At 39.5% G+C, this 13381-nt stretch overlaps 1 protein-coding gene across 2 annotated transcripts; it reads right to left on the bottom strand.

Moving 5' to 3' along the window:
• Positions 1 to 2702: 2702 nt before the first annotated feature.
• LOC122640366 (UBP1-associated protein 2C-like) lies at positions 2703 to 11112 on the bottom strand. 2 transcript variants are annotated; one of them, XM_043833530.1, is made up of 2 exons: positions 9749 to 11112; positions 2703 to 3018 (listed from the first exon to the last, which is right to left on the bottom strand). In XM_043833530.1, the coding sequence occupies exon 1, from the start codon at positions 11064 to 11066 to the stop codon at positions 9753 to 9755; it is 1314 nt and encodes a 437-aa protein (XP_043689465.1). In that variant the 5' UTR covers positions 11067 to 11112; the 3' UTR covers positions 2703 to 3018; positions 9749 to 9752. The 2 variants fall into 2 exon arrangements, with proteins under 2 accessions (XP_043689465.1, XP_043689466.1); XM_043833531.1 differs by having other exon boundaries at positions 2703 to 3091.
• Positions 11113 to 13381: the final 2269 nt, after the last annotated feature.

Below are 13381 nucleotides of genomic sequence, written 5' to 3' on the forward strand. Positions count from 1 at the left end.
TTCAAATCTATGATGGATGCAATATTGGCATACTGTCAAGCTTTATATATAACATATGCCTCATTGATTTTTTACCCTCACATTTGGTGCACAAATATATAAACTTATCCACAATTTACCCATAAAATGTCAATCAAATCCAAGTATTGCACAGATGGGGCAAAACAGATGAAAGTATGGCTAGAAAATAAAAACAGAAACAATTCAGAAATAACTAATACTAATGATCACAGAATTTGACATGCAGCTAATCCAAGGGGTACCCTACCCAACGACAAGTGTGGAAGTTGCAACATCATCATCATCATCCACTTGACCAAAAATCAATTGGGGACTTGTAAGCTTGATGTGTCTTGTAAGCTTACACATCAATGCAACCACATTTTGAACCAAATGTTTTTTACATTTTCTGTTTTTTTTTTTATTTTGGGAAAAAGAACGCTACCTAATTGCGTGACCGACATGCAAAAAAGTACTACACTGCCTCCATGAAAAGCCAAAAATCCCACCCAGGTCAATGTTTGCACACTCACCGCAGGCTCAAGAGACCCAGGCAGCAAATCTCTTTCCAATTTATTTCTGTCGGACTGCAAAACAAGTCAGTCCGACAGAAATGTCCATAAACTTGGTTGCCAATAACTACCCGGCATCTAAGAAACCTGGACCAAAAAAGTAACATTCCTAAATAGGTAATGTTGTAAATTTTTCCTTTCTGGTCCGACTTGCCTGTTAGACCTTGTATCAGGTGGGGTATAAAATCAAGCCTTACATAGCTTTACTTAAGAATACCTTCCATCGGCCATACTTCTGTATCCTTGAGTTCTTATCAACCATTACACACAATCTCCCTCTCTCTTTCTCTCTCTCTCTCTCTCTCTCTCTTCACCGACCTTTGCCACAATCCATCAATTGAATCACCAACAGCATGAATAATGTCAAAGGAAGTATTCACACAGTTAAAATAGCCCAATTTGCATGTATTTGAGAAATCCAAGCGTATGTAAACATACAAATGCAAAAGCCATTGAAAATATGCAAACTCATTATTACACGCAACATCAACGGAAGAACACCAATAACCTCTTAAGACCTATAGAATATAACGTCAACAAATGTCACATGTCTACTGGGTTTCACATCCTGTACATTGGACTCTATAGCAAATTTTTCACTGCTTCGCAATCCCACTGACTAGGTTATGTAATAATTGTAAGAAAAATATCATAAGGATTCAAAGCATGGGCGATGCAAACCCTTTTGAAAGATTTAATGAGTACCTTTATCAAAAAGTTAAAAAACATATCTTCTAGGATACAATACACTCACCACCTAATAGTCCATACTAATAGGCCAGAAACAAGTCAAAGTCATTAAAAGACTTCTGTTGCCCCCTAAGGTAATGCAATTAAGCAATTGACTGCTGCTTATAAGCCACATTCCAGTTTCAAGCTTAATCAGTCAAATCAGTGTAAATGAATGTTTTCCACATATTTCATAGCTTGCCAAACCTAAACATTATAGGTGTACATTGCAGAAGTATTATGAGCTAGGCACACTACAAATAGTAAAGCCACAATAATACTCATTGCTGCAAACATTGCCCACCTATCACCCAGAAAAATTATTTTGTTCAGGATACAGCTGAAGGTTAAAATCTTCATTGTAGCTTTTTTTTAGTTCAGGAAATTTCTCAACATATTATAGTTTCCAATCTTTCATGCTAACATTTAATCTGGTATCCTTTTTGCTCATAAATGGAACAACCAAAACCCCTACCTCATTACCAACAGGAACATAACTTGCACAACTCTCGATCAATTTGGAATTACTCATAAATTCACCTAATAAGCCTTGAAATCATCACAATGAAATTATTTCTCCTAGAGTCCTCAAAAGAAAGTGCCTATACCAAAATCCAAGCTCATGGATTTTATCCACATTTAGACACCACAACCAATCAGGAAGAGAACCAATTAAAACACACTATAGGTAGATATTATTGAACAATTCGTAAGTTCACAAACTTGCACACAATAAGACTTGCCCAAAAATAAAATTTTAATCCGCATAAGAAAGTTCCACTCATAGGAAAACACAAAAAATAACTAGTGAATATTCAGCACACAAGGTAATTACAAAACAAAGCCCATAGATTCTCACTGAGGTAAGCTTCCCCCCCCCCCTCCCCTTCCCCTCATCTCACACTGAACTAAGTTCCGTCCAAACACCGAATTCAGAAACAAATGTAGGATAAGAAAATCTTTTTGGTTTAAGTATAAGAACTTCACAAGACCAACCAGATCGTAACAAGTAGTTTTTCCATCGCATCATGACCTCCCCTCCCAATCTTATTAGTGCTGTTAAGTTAAACCAATTTCGGAAAACACTGAAGACATTCATCATAATATTTAAAGGCAATAGTTTTCATGCACAGCCGTGCATGTGCGCGACCTGCATTAAATGCAGTCAGAAGAAAATAAATACTCATCCTAATGACAAACACCCCTGCCCATCATTTGACAGAATCGATGGAAGAAACTCCTGTTTACGAATACCTTCCCCATATTTAAATAACAATAAAAAGCCGCTTAGCCCATGTCAACAACAAATAGAGAATCCCATTATAGATCAAGGTAAAGACCTGAAATTCATCAATATAAAAGTATATATGAACATACTTGTGCAGAGAGCAAATGCAAACATTAAGAAAGTTATGTAAAGGTCATGTTATTATCCATCAATAAGCATCACAGAAGTGTTATCTGTCAATAGATATCAAAAAAAACAATGTGGCAGATGGCTCACGCAGTAGGTAGAGAATTTTCTAAACACTAAGACTAATATAGCTCTTTGAACATTGACTACCAGCCACAGAAAAGTAAACCACGTCTTAAAGGGGCACAGAAGAGGAGAAGCGGCGACAACAGTACAGCCAACCATTTCATCAAACCAGAGTTTACATTGTCTGCAATCACCATAACCATTTAAGGCATGTGCGGCCAAGAAGCTGCCATATACCTGAATCAAACACCCATTCAAACTCAATCCATCATTTCACATCATACAAAGAAAAACAGCTATTCACGCTACCCTAAAAGCAAACAAGAAAAAAACTTCGAAACAAGGAACCACCTTGCAACACAACCAATGACTGAACAAACAGTGGAATGAGTCCTACCAATCAATTGTCATAGGTGACTGATTATCAGAGATTTTCCATACACACAACAAAATCTCATGGATAGAGATTTACAAGCAAACCACTGAAAGCATGAATATAAAGTCAACATAAGAACATAACCAATTCATGCAGAAGCAAAGCATTCTGCATGAATATATGAATCAAACAGAGAGAAGTTAAAACAAAGGTTGTTGGGATGCATATCTAAGCATAAGCATTACCTAACATTAGCAGCAAAATATTCATTTAGAACAGAAAGCTTTCAGTTCGGGCGGTTAGAGGAACAGATAAATCATTAAGTACAAAATGACACCCATTGGTAACTGCTGATTGCAAAGCCAACCAACTTAAGAGAAACAATGGAAAAAGAAAAGAAAGTACAATACATGTATAACAAGTCAGTGAATCAAACAACATATTCAACAAAGAAAAAAAAGACTGGATCACTGGACAACTCAACATCATATACTTCGTAACCAAGGAAATTTGGGGGGGAGGGGGGGGAACTCTAGCAAATTCCACACAGCTCTACCCCATCTTTTCCGGCATTACTCCAATACAGCCTCTCTCTTTCTTGCCACCTTGACAGGACCAAGGTACACAGTTTCAGCTAGACCATGAACCAGAAGGTATAATCTTCCCACCCCATCATGTATGTGTATGAAATTTCTACCCTGATATCCCTACAAAGCATCTTAATGACCTCTAATATGGGTTCCATGCTAACCAAAAGGCATTAAAAGAATCCAAAACAGAGAAAAGCGAATCCTTTTTTTTAATACAGATGGTTACGAAAATTTCAGAAATATTTCAGTTCCGCAAGATGTCAAAACAGAACTCCATGCGATATGTAAAAAGTACAAGGTTTCAACCAAAATTTCATTGCTTTGGCGAAAACTCGATGGATGTGTGGTTTTGGTATCGTTTCGATCAAAACGACAAAAATCTTTAATATATAGTTTCGAACGAAATAAATTGGTTTCCCTGATTTCAACTCTAGGGTCTGTGAAAAGTTGGTTTTTAGTGATTTTTGGCCAAATCACTCCCATTCAAATGTGGAAAAAGTTGTTTGGCAGTAGTGGAACACATTTGTAGAAGTTGAATACTGGTGGTTGGCCTTCAATTTTGTTAGACACTGTAGGCCAATCTATGACTTCACTGAATCGGATTTTATTTTCTGTTTTTAAAATATTTTCTTAATTTCCGGGGAAAAAACTGATTTTCTTGCAACAAATATTTTAAAAACTTAGAGAATTTATATAGTAGAGTACAACATATATGATGCAGAATTATCACCAAACTGGGCTTCTTTTATTAGGAATAAGTCTAGGGTTGGTATATATATATGTTGGGCCATTGATCCCAAGGGTTTTCTATGTAATTAGCCATTTTAATGGGCCTGGAATAGAGATATATGGGTTGCATACGGGATTAGCCCAATACTTAGTCTTATTTTTATGTTTTTAATTGAACCGGTTCAAAAATTGGTTGCATCCAATTGGTTCAATTTAAGTTATTTAGTTAGATGTCTTTTAACTTAAGTTAGCAGGGTTAAATAGGTCTTTTTACTGTTTTAAGTTATTAGTTTTAGTTTAAATTTCTTCCCTTCCACGATTTATCAAGGAAGAGGTTAAATTGTACTAGGTTTTGGCTATTAGCCTATTTATAAATATTCAAATCGTGGGAGGCTCCCCACAAGTTTTAAAGTTTAAAAAAAGAAGAATTCGTTGGCTGAAATTGCTGCTGCTCCTTGCTCCCTTGTGAGTGTGTGCATTCTTGTGGATCTCAAGATGGAAAAGGGACTGGTGGAATCCGGTTGACTCCTTACGCCGAGACGACTGGAAGGATCTTCTTCAGCTGGAGGGTGGTTTTATCCTCCTATCACATAGCTGCTGCCTCCATTGAAGATCACCTTCAACAAGTCAGTTATTTAATTACAGTCATTCCCTTCTTCTCCTTGCCTCTACAGTCCATCCCCATCATTCCCCTTTTATTTTATTGGATCCTTTAAACCCTAACCAGCAACTTCCCCCCAATCGATCCCTTTATTTTTAGTTTGAATCCCATAAACCCTAACTCATCTAGAACCTGTCCAGCATCAGTCCCTCATCAGAATCCTCTCATTTTTTTACTACAGCTTCTCCTTAATACCCCCTACACTCGACCTAGTCTGCTGCCCCATCCTAGCACCCTAACTGAGATTGTCTCTGTGAAACCCAAAAACACCCTAAATTCTGTAAACCCCAATTCAGCCATCAGAAAACCTTCATATTACAGTCGAACATCCCCCTCCCTGTTCAGAAAACTCGACCTCAGTCCCAGCCCTTACATCCCACTTAAAACCCTAAATTTGACCTAATTTCTAAAACCCAAAACCCTAACCCTAGAATTTCAGAATTTTAAATTTTTGTTTAAACCTATTTAAAACCTATACCATTAGCATCCTTAAGACCTGCCCATCATTTTCATATATTACATTCACTCATTCCCCTTACCTAACCCTAGTTTTGCGTCAAATCAGCCCACTTTGCCCCAATCGGCTGACTAATTTCAGAACCATTGCTCACCTGGCCTCTAGTAGGACTGCCACCTATTCTAGAGCTGCATTAACTTGGTATCAGAGCCATGGATCAGCATGGTAACCAAGTAATAAATCCACCAGCAAATCCTATGGCTGCTATGTTGGAATTTTTCCAGAAATTTGCTGCTGAGCAAAGGGCTGCAACTGAAGCCATCCTGAATAGGTTGCAACGATTGGGAGAACAAAGAGTCACCCCTACCAGAAATCATAGGGATAGACTCAAAGATTACAGAGAAGACAAAGAAAGGTATAGAGAACACAAGGACAGCAGGTCATTCTACATCCTCTTAATCTACCCTCTGAGATGCACAAACGACAAACCATGCGCACCACCCAGAAGGGGAGATTATGATACTAAAGTCTTAGCTGTACCACAGAAGGAATTTGAGCAGATCAGCCAATTCAGGTCTTATCCTAGCCGTAGTTACACAAGAAGTTGCTGCCCAGCCTGAGGTCAAGTTGGCACAGCCCATCAAGGAGTTATTGCATGTTTTTTCTAATGTAGTGCCAGAGGAGCTGCCAAACGAGTTACCCCCCATTAAGGGATATTCAGCATGTAATTGATTCAGAGGTGATTCTGCAGGAGAACATTGACCTTCAAGATGTTCTTGAAGAGGTGGAGCTTGTGTCTCAAGTATTAGATGAGAAGGTTGCTAACACTGAAGACTCTTTGGATAGGGCATTCACAGTTGGTGCTGATTCAGAGGTAAAGCATATAGAGTTTGTTATGCCACCATGGTTCTTCGAAGAGAAAGCTCCACGCCTAGAAGACTATATTCCTAATGTTCCTGCCCCAACAGAGTTTTGTTTGGGAATGGTCAAATCTGCTACTCACATGTTGTTTCCCCTTACCACTACAAAATTCGAGGATGAGTTTTTTCAAGCTAGGGAGAGTTGATGCAAAATTATCACCAAACTGGGCTTCTTTTATTTAAGTCTAGGGTTATATATATATATATATGTTGGGCCTTTGATCCCAAGGGTTTTCTATGTAATAGGTTGCTTTAATGGGCCTGGAATAGGGATATATAGGTTGCATACCGGATTATGCCTAATACGTAGTCTTATTTTTATGTTTTAATTTGAACCGGTTCAAAAATTGGTTGCATCCAATTGGTTCAATTTAAGTTATTTAGTGTGATGTCTTTTAACTTAAGTTAGTAGGTTAAATAGGTCTTTTTACTGTTTTGAGTTATTAGTTTTAGTTTTAATTCCTTCCCTTCCACGATCAAGGAAGAGGTTAAATTGTACTAGGTTTTGGCTATTAGCCTATTTAATAAATATTCAAATCGTGGGAGGCTCCCCACAAGTTTTAAAGTTTAAAAAAAAAAAAGAATTCGTTGGCTACCATTGCTGCTACTCCTTGCTCCCTTGTGAGTGTGTGCATCCTTATGGATCTCAAGGTGGAAAAGGGACTGGTGGAATCCGGTTGACTCCTTACGCCGTGACGGCTGGGAGGATCTTCTTTAGCTAGGAGGTGGTTTCATCCTCCTATCACATAGTTGCTGCCTCCATTGATGATCACCTTCAACAAGTAAGTTATTTATTTAATTACAGTCATTCCCTTCTTCTCCTAGTCTCTACAGCCCATCCCCATCATTCCCCTTTTATTTTATTGGATCCTTTAAACCCTAACCAGCAACTTCCCCCCAATCGATCCCTTTATTTTTAGTTTGAATCACATAAACCCTAACTCATCTAGAACCTGTCCAGCATCAGTCCCTCATCAGAATCCTCTCATTTTTTTACTACAGCTTCTCCTTAATACCCCCTACACTCGACTTAGTCTGCTGCCCCATCCTAGCACCCTAAACCCTAACTGACATTGTCTCTGTGAAACCCAAAAACACCCTAAATTCTGTAAAACCCAATTCAGCCATCAGAAAACCTTCATATTACAGTCGAACATTCCCCTCCCTGTTTAGAAAACTCGACCTCAGTCCCAGCCCTTACATCCCACTTAAAACCCTAAATTTGACCTAATTTCTAAAACCCAAAACCCTAAACCCTAAACCTTGAATTTCAGAATTTTAAATTTTTGTTTAAACCTATTTAAAACCTATACCATAAGCTTCCTTAAGACCTGCCCATCATTTTCATATATCACGTTCACTCATTCCCCTTACCTAATCCTAGTTTTGAGTCAAATCAGCCCACTTTGCCCCAATCGGCTGACTAATTTCAGAACCATTGCTCACCTGGGCTCTAGTAGGACTGCCTCCTATTCTAGAGCTACATTAGTATACCACCAACCTAGGGTTCAAAGTCAAACTACCATTTTGGGTGCTTTTTTTACAATTTAAGGATTCAACTATGTTTAAAGTGCATAAAACGGGGTTTCCTAGAAGTTTCGGGACCTAATTTAGCTATTTAGGGCTCAAAACCATCCTCTAAAACCTTCCAGATTTCAACAAAAATTTCGTGGTTCCGCAAAATATTTTGATTTCAAGCCTGGTCCAAACCAGGCTCGAAACTGAAACCCCTGGAACCTTGCGCATAAAACATTGGCATAGTGATTATCAAATTGAGGAGTAAGATTGTGAGGAAAATTCTTAGATGCTCACAACATAAGAAGATGAAGTACAAAACAGACAAAGTGGCTTCATCCAGGAGAAGGTTACAATACATAAAATTTCTCCACGACACACATGAACACATTTAGTCTACAACCTCGCTTATAAACACATACAAACAAACTCAGTTCCCATGTCACAACAAACTTCAAACACACATTCACCAACTTTGATGACAAAATCTTAACCAAAAGATTGGACAAGGACAAAGAGACACAAGTCACCCTAAACAGAATGATCTACAAAGACCAAAACTTATTCAAGGGTCACCAATCAGATAACAAAGAGAATAGAGATCAAGAGAACATTTGATACGATGGAGACAGCAAACATAACCTATATGCAGTTGCAAACATAACCATCACAGGGAGCACAGAACACAGAGCTTCCTATTGTTTCTACTCAAACAAGATCAGCATTTTAAGACAGTACACTATAGACACCCTTAGGAACACTACACATCATCCCAGGGAAAGCCAAATGCACAAATAAGTAGTAAAACACCTTGTAAACAATCCTAGAGAACTCAATAAGTAAAGGTGAGGGGGCCAGAGGAAGAAACCAAATAGACAGAAGATGAGAAAAATTAATGCATGCAACAAACTTTAGTGGACTCATGGTCAGGTTAATTTGTTCAATTAAATAGATAAATTCATGTAGAATTGCACAGCTATTATGCATACAAAGATTTTTATTAAGCCCTTAGAAAACAATGAGTACAAAAAGACGATACAAAACCCAGAACACACACAGAGATAAAATCAAATGTTAACTAAATACCAATTAAACAAAATAACAAACAAAATACCAAACTAAAACAAGAACAGATCACAAAAGAGTACATGAGAATGCATAAATAATTAGAAAATAGATAGAAAGAAGGCCTGAGGAAAACATGCTACATATATTGATTGTCTCCAATCCAGTGCAAGTATCTTCAAGAGAATACCTTAACCCAAAGTAATAGTTCAGCAACCCTCATAATAAAAAGTTGCAACGTTGGGCACCATACAAACTACATGGTTAAATATGCAGACCTAAAGAATATCAAGACTTTGAACCAAAGACTCCTACACTCTGTTGTAGACTGAGTTATTATTTAAAAATTCTACAATGGGCTCTACTGCTTCATGGGCATCTTCAGCACTGTTCCTCTTTTCCCGTTTTAATCAGTCTTACAAGAAACAACATTCAACATAATCTCAGTGAACAAAACGATACCTACCTACATTCATGCAACAGGCAGACATAAAATTTGCATGCAAGACCAAACAAAGAAACATGAACTACACAAAGAGAAGAAAATGAGAAACAAAATATATCACAACTTAACCACGCAGGAATAAATTGCAACAGAAACAAGACGGAGAAATATATCAAACAGAGTTATAAAGAGAGACTAAGCAAGAATACCTTATCAATAAGGAGGCATGCTCTGATACATTGCCCCAGGTGGTACCCTAGGCGCTGGCGATATCCCTGTATGCGGGTGATGCTGACTTGGATACGCGGATGACGTCAATCCATAGTGTCCACTCTCTGGATAATTCCCAGAAGGCAAAACCGAACTCGCCGGCCACCGATACAAAGATGATCCGCCACCACCCAATCCACCATCACCGCCCGAAGTAGGCCCAGCGTACTGTGAAGCACCATATGGACCACCACTCAATCCTGCACCATAACCACCTGTGGCACCCAACGAAGATGGAACCTGACTCCCAACAGAGGACAGCCCAGAAGCACCAATTGTTGACTGCAGAGGCGAGTTCAGATTGTGATGGAGGTGGCCACCAAATGGAGGTGGCCCCTGGTGGGCACCGGAAAAACCACCATAGGAAGAAAGCCCAGCCGGTGGACCACCATACTGAGAAGTAAAAGTGCTCGGCATGGAAGAAGGAGGCGGCAAGCCAAGCCCATCTCCAACGATTTCTCCAGGGCCACCAATAGGGGCCTGAACTCCTCCAGCACCAACTGCAACTTGGACGGGCTTGGCCGAAGCCCTCTTTCCTTCGATCGCCAATTTGCAAATTAATGGATACCCATCAATGTTCTTGGTGGCATCCACAAGTGAAGCCTTTGCGGCCTCAGCGGTTTTGTACACAAACAACGCAAACCCTCTAGACTTCCCAGTCTGCTTGTCGAACCCTAATGGCCCTTCTTCTATCTCACCATAAGACGAGAAGTGAACTAAGAGACGATCCGCCGGCATATCTTGCGGAACATTCCCAACGTAAATCCTCCGCATTGAGAGATCAGCCGCAGAGGGCTGATTTACGGTGGAACCTGAATTCCCTGCAGCGGCGAGCTGAGTGACAGTCATTCGACCATCTATCTTCTTGCTGGGCTCCTTCAACGCTAGCATAGCACCGTCGATGTGCTTAAAAGTGACAAAGCCGTAACCTTTGCTCTTTCCTGTAACCTTGTCAAGAATTACCACCGCTTCTTCAAGATCACCGTATTGTGAGAACAGAGTGAGTAGGCCTTCGGAGGCTGTGTCCCATCCGAGACCGCGGATGAAGAGCTTGCGCTGCGTTGGGTCGCAATCGGCGATGGCACGGACTGCATCTAGAACGTCCAAGTGAAGGACAGCGGCGTCTTGGAGGATGTTGAGGAGCTGCTCTTGAGTAAAGGTTTCGATGATCTTACGAGCGTCCTCCGGTTTTAACTTCATACCTGAAGCAGCGTCACCGTTCTCGTCGGTCTTTCGCCTTTTGGTTGCTGAATCCATGGATTCTAAGATTGGAATTACAAAAGAATGATTAACAAATCACAGAAGCTGAGAGGAGTAAACAGAAGAGATCTGAAAAATTCTCTAACAGTCTAACTCTATTTCTAACCCTAACCCTAAATCCCAAGTTCCCAACAAACACTTTCGTTTCGATACCGGATTGATATCGCACTTAACAAATCACAAGCCGAGCAGAACAAGGGAACAAATTTTAGCATTCATAGGGGAAAGATACTTACTTGTACGTGGGAGAATAGGATACGATACCTACTAGCTTGCACATGTGGGATGGGGACCTCTCACAAAATGGGCTTAACATCTTCAAGGCCCATATCTGAGAGAGTGAAAGTCCATCAGCACTGGCTGCTTCTTTATTCCCCAATGGTCAAATGATCAAATGGTCTTCCTCGGATTTTAATCCTCTCCAATTCCTAAAAGTGTGCAGTGCGATAGTGCCAAGTGGAGATGTTGACACCTGGCAACTCGGACATTCAACGGTCCAATTTTTTTTCTTCTCAAGCTTGGCACTATTGAATGTCCGAGCTGCCAGGTGTCAACATCTCCACCTAGCACTGCCGCACTGCACACTTTTACTGAATTGGAGAGGATTATTTTCCGGTCTTCCTCTCATTGCAATTTCAAGCCCAATTTCTTTTGTTGATGTCGTGGTGGATGAGGCCTTGGCTATTTGCACAACTTTACTTGAGTCAATCTCAGAAAACTATGTGAGGATGATTTTCAAATCAGAACGATAGATGGTCGGTCCAACATTGAATAGACGAGTATCTCCTCTAAATGGAAGAATATCCTTTTTGAAAAGTATTTTGGTTCCATCTGCTAGAGCTTGAAGAATTCCCAAAGGGCCAGTGTATTCAGGTCCAATACGTTGTTGTATCCTTGTGGATATTTCTCTTTCTAACCACCCAATAACCAATACCCATATAGTGGTTCCTGATACAGGATAAAAAATAGGGAATTAAGGAGTGGTTTCATATTTGCAGAAAGGGATTGCTCCTTCCCTTTTGAAGATGAAGTCAATCTTGGAAGACATTCTATTCTTATCTTCTCACTTTCAATCATGTATTTTCAATTTTATTCCAAAGAAGTTCAACAATTTGGCTGACTCCCTAGCTAGGAGGGCATTGTCGGTGACCTTTACGACTGTATGGCCCAATTTCAATCAATGGTTGCAAGAAGTGTGTACTTCTTCCTTGAGTGTTATATGTTAATTATAAATGAAGTCTTTCTTCTACCAAAAAACAAATGATCATTTATCTTCATTGATGAGACGAGCCTTATAAGGGTATAAATTGGCTCAACTTTGGTTTAATGGTTTAGTTTCAATTTGGATTGAGATGTTATTAATAGACATAAGTCAAAATTGAACTGAATATTAATCGGTTGCAATATCTGAAACCAAAATCAATTATTACTCTATTATGGTCAAACGAGTTTCTTGACGGTTTAGATTAAACAATAGTTAGTTTCAGGTTCGGTTCTTATTCAGTTCAGCCAAAGATTATCCTTCTCCTCACCATGTAATGCATACTCTGTGGTGGAGTGGCATTAAGTGAGTTGGAAACGAGGGTTTTGTTTTTGCAAAATGAGAGAGAGAGAGAGAGATGGCAATAAAAAATGAGAATAACGGTGCCTAAAATCAACAAATTTGGCCAGGTTTCAATTGATTTGAGTGAGATGATCGTGTTGGACACAACCAAGAACCATGCATTCAACTTCAACAACATTAGAGCCTGTGGAGAGTGTTGTGTGAGCTTTTTGTTTTTCAATGAGAGAGACTGAAGGAGACGCTCCATTGGATGGCGGAGATGAAAGAGAATGGAATGTAGGATCTTACATCCTTATTCCCACAAACGTAATTAGGATCTATTAGAAACAAGGGGTTCGAGTAGCAAGACTGATATAAACAAGTAAGAGAAGAAGTTGATCAGTTACAAGTTAGAGCAACACCGAACTAGTTATGAAGATATAGAGCACAAAAACAATAACGACTGGTTGAGAGGCACCAAATATGACGTTGTCCTTAGGTTTAAAACACCCTCTATGTGAGTGCAACCAGGGTTGTCTTGCGCTTCACCTCCAAGATTATTCAACCACTAAGCGTATGACTTATGCACAAAGACTCCACTTGATTTGGGAGAGCAAGGCTAGGCCCACTAAACTATTTGAAGAAGTTTTAATGCACTGATAGATGGTAGTGAGAAGCCAAAGCACTGCTACAAGTAAAGTCTTGCGCTTCTCTCCAAGCTTACTCAACCACTAAGCGTATGACTTATGCACAAAGACTCCACCTGACT

This window comes from Telopea speciosissima, chromosome 9 (genome assembly GCF_018873765.1).
Source record: "Telopea speciosissima isolate NSW1024214 ecotype Mountain lineage chromosome 9, Tspe_v1, whole genome shotgun sequence".
NCBI classification, from domain to species: Eukaryota; Viridiplantae; Streptophyta; class Magnoliopsida; order Proteales; family Proteaceae; genus Telopea; species Telopea speciosissima.

Bases quoted from the DNA above. Each gene is read 5' to 3' on its own strand.
- LOC122640366 (XM_043833530.1), bottom strand. From the start codon at position 11,066: ATGGATTCAGCAACCAAAAGGCGAAAGACCGACGAGAACGGTGACGCT.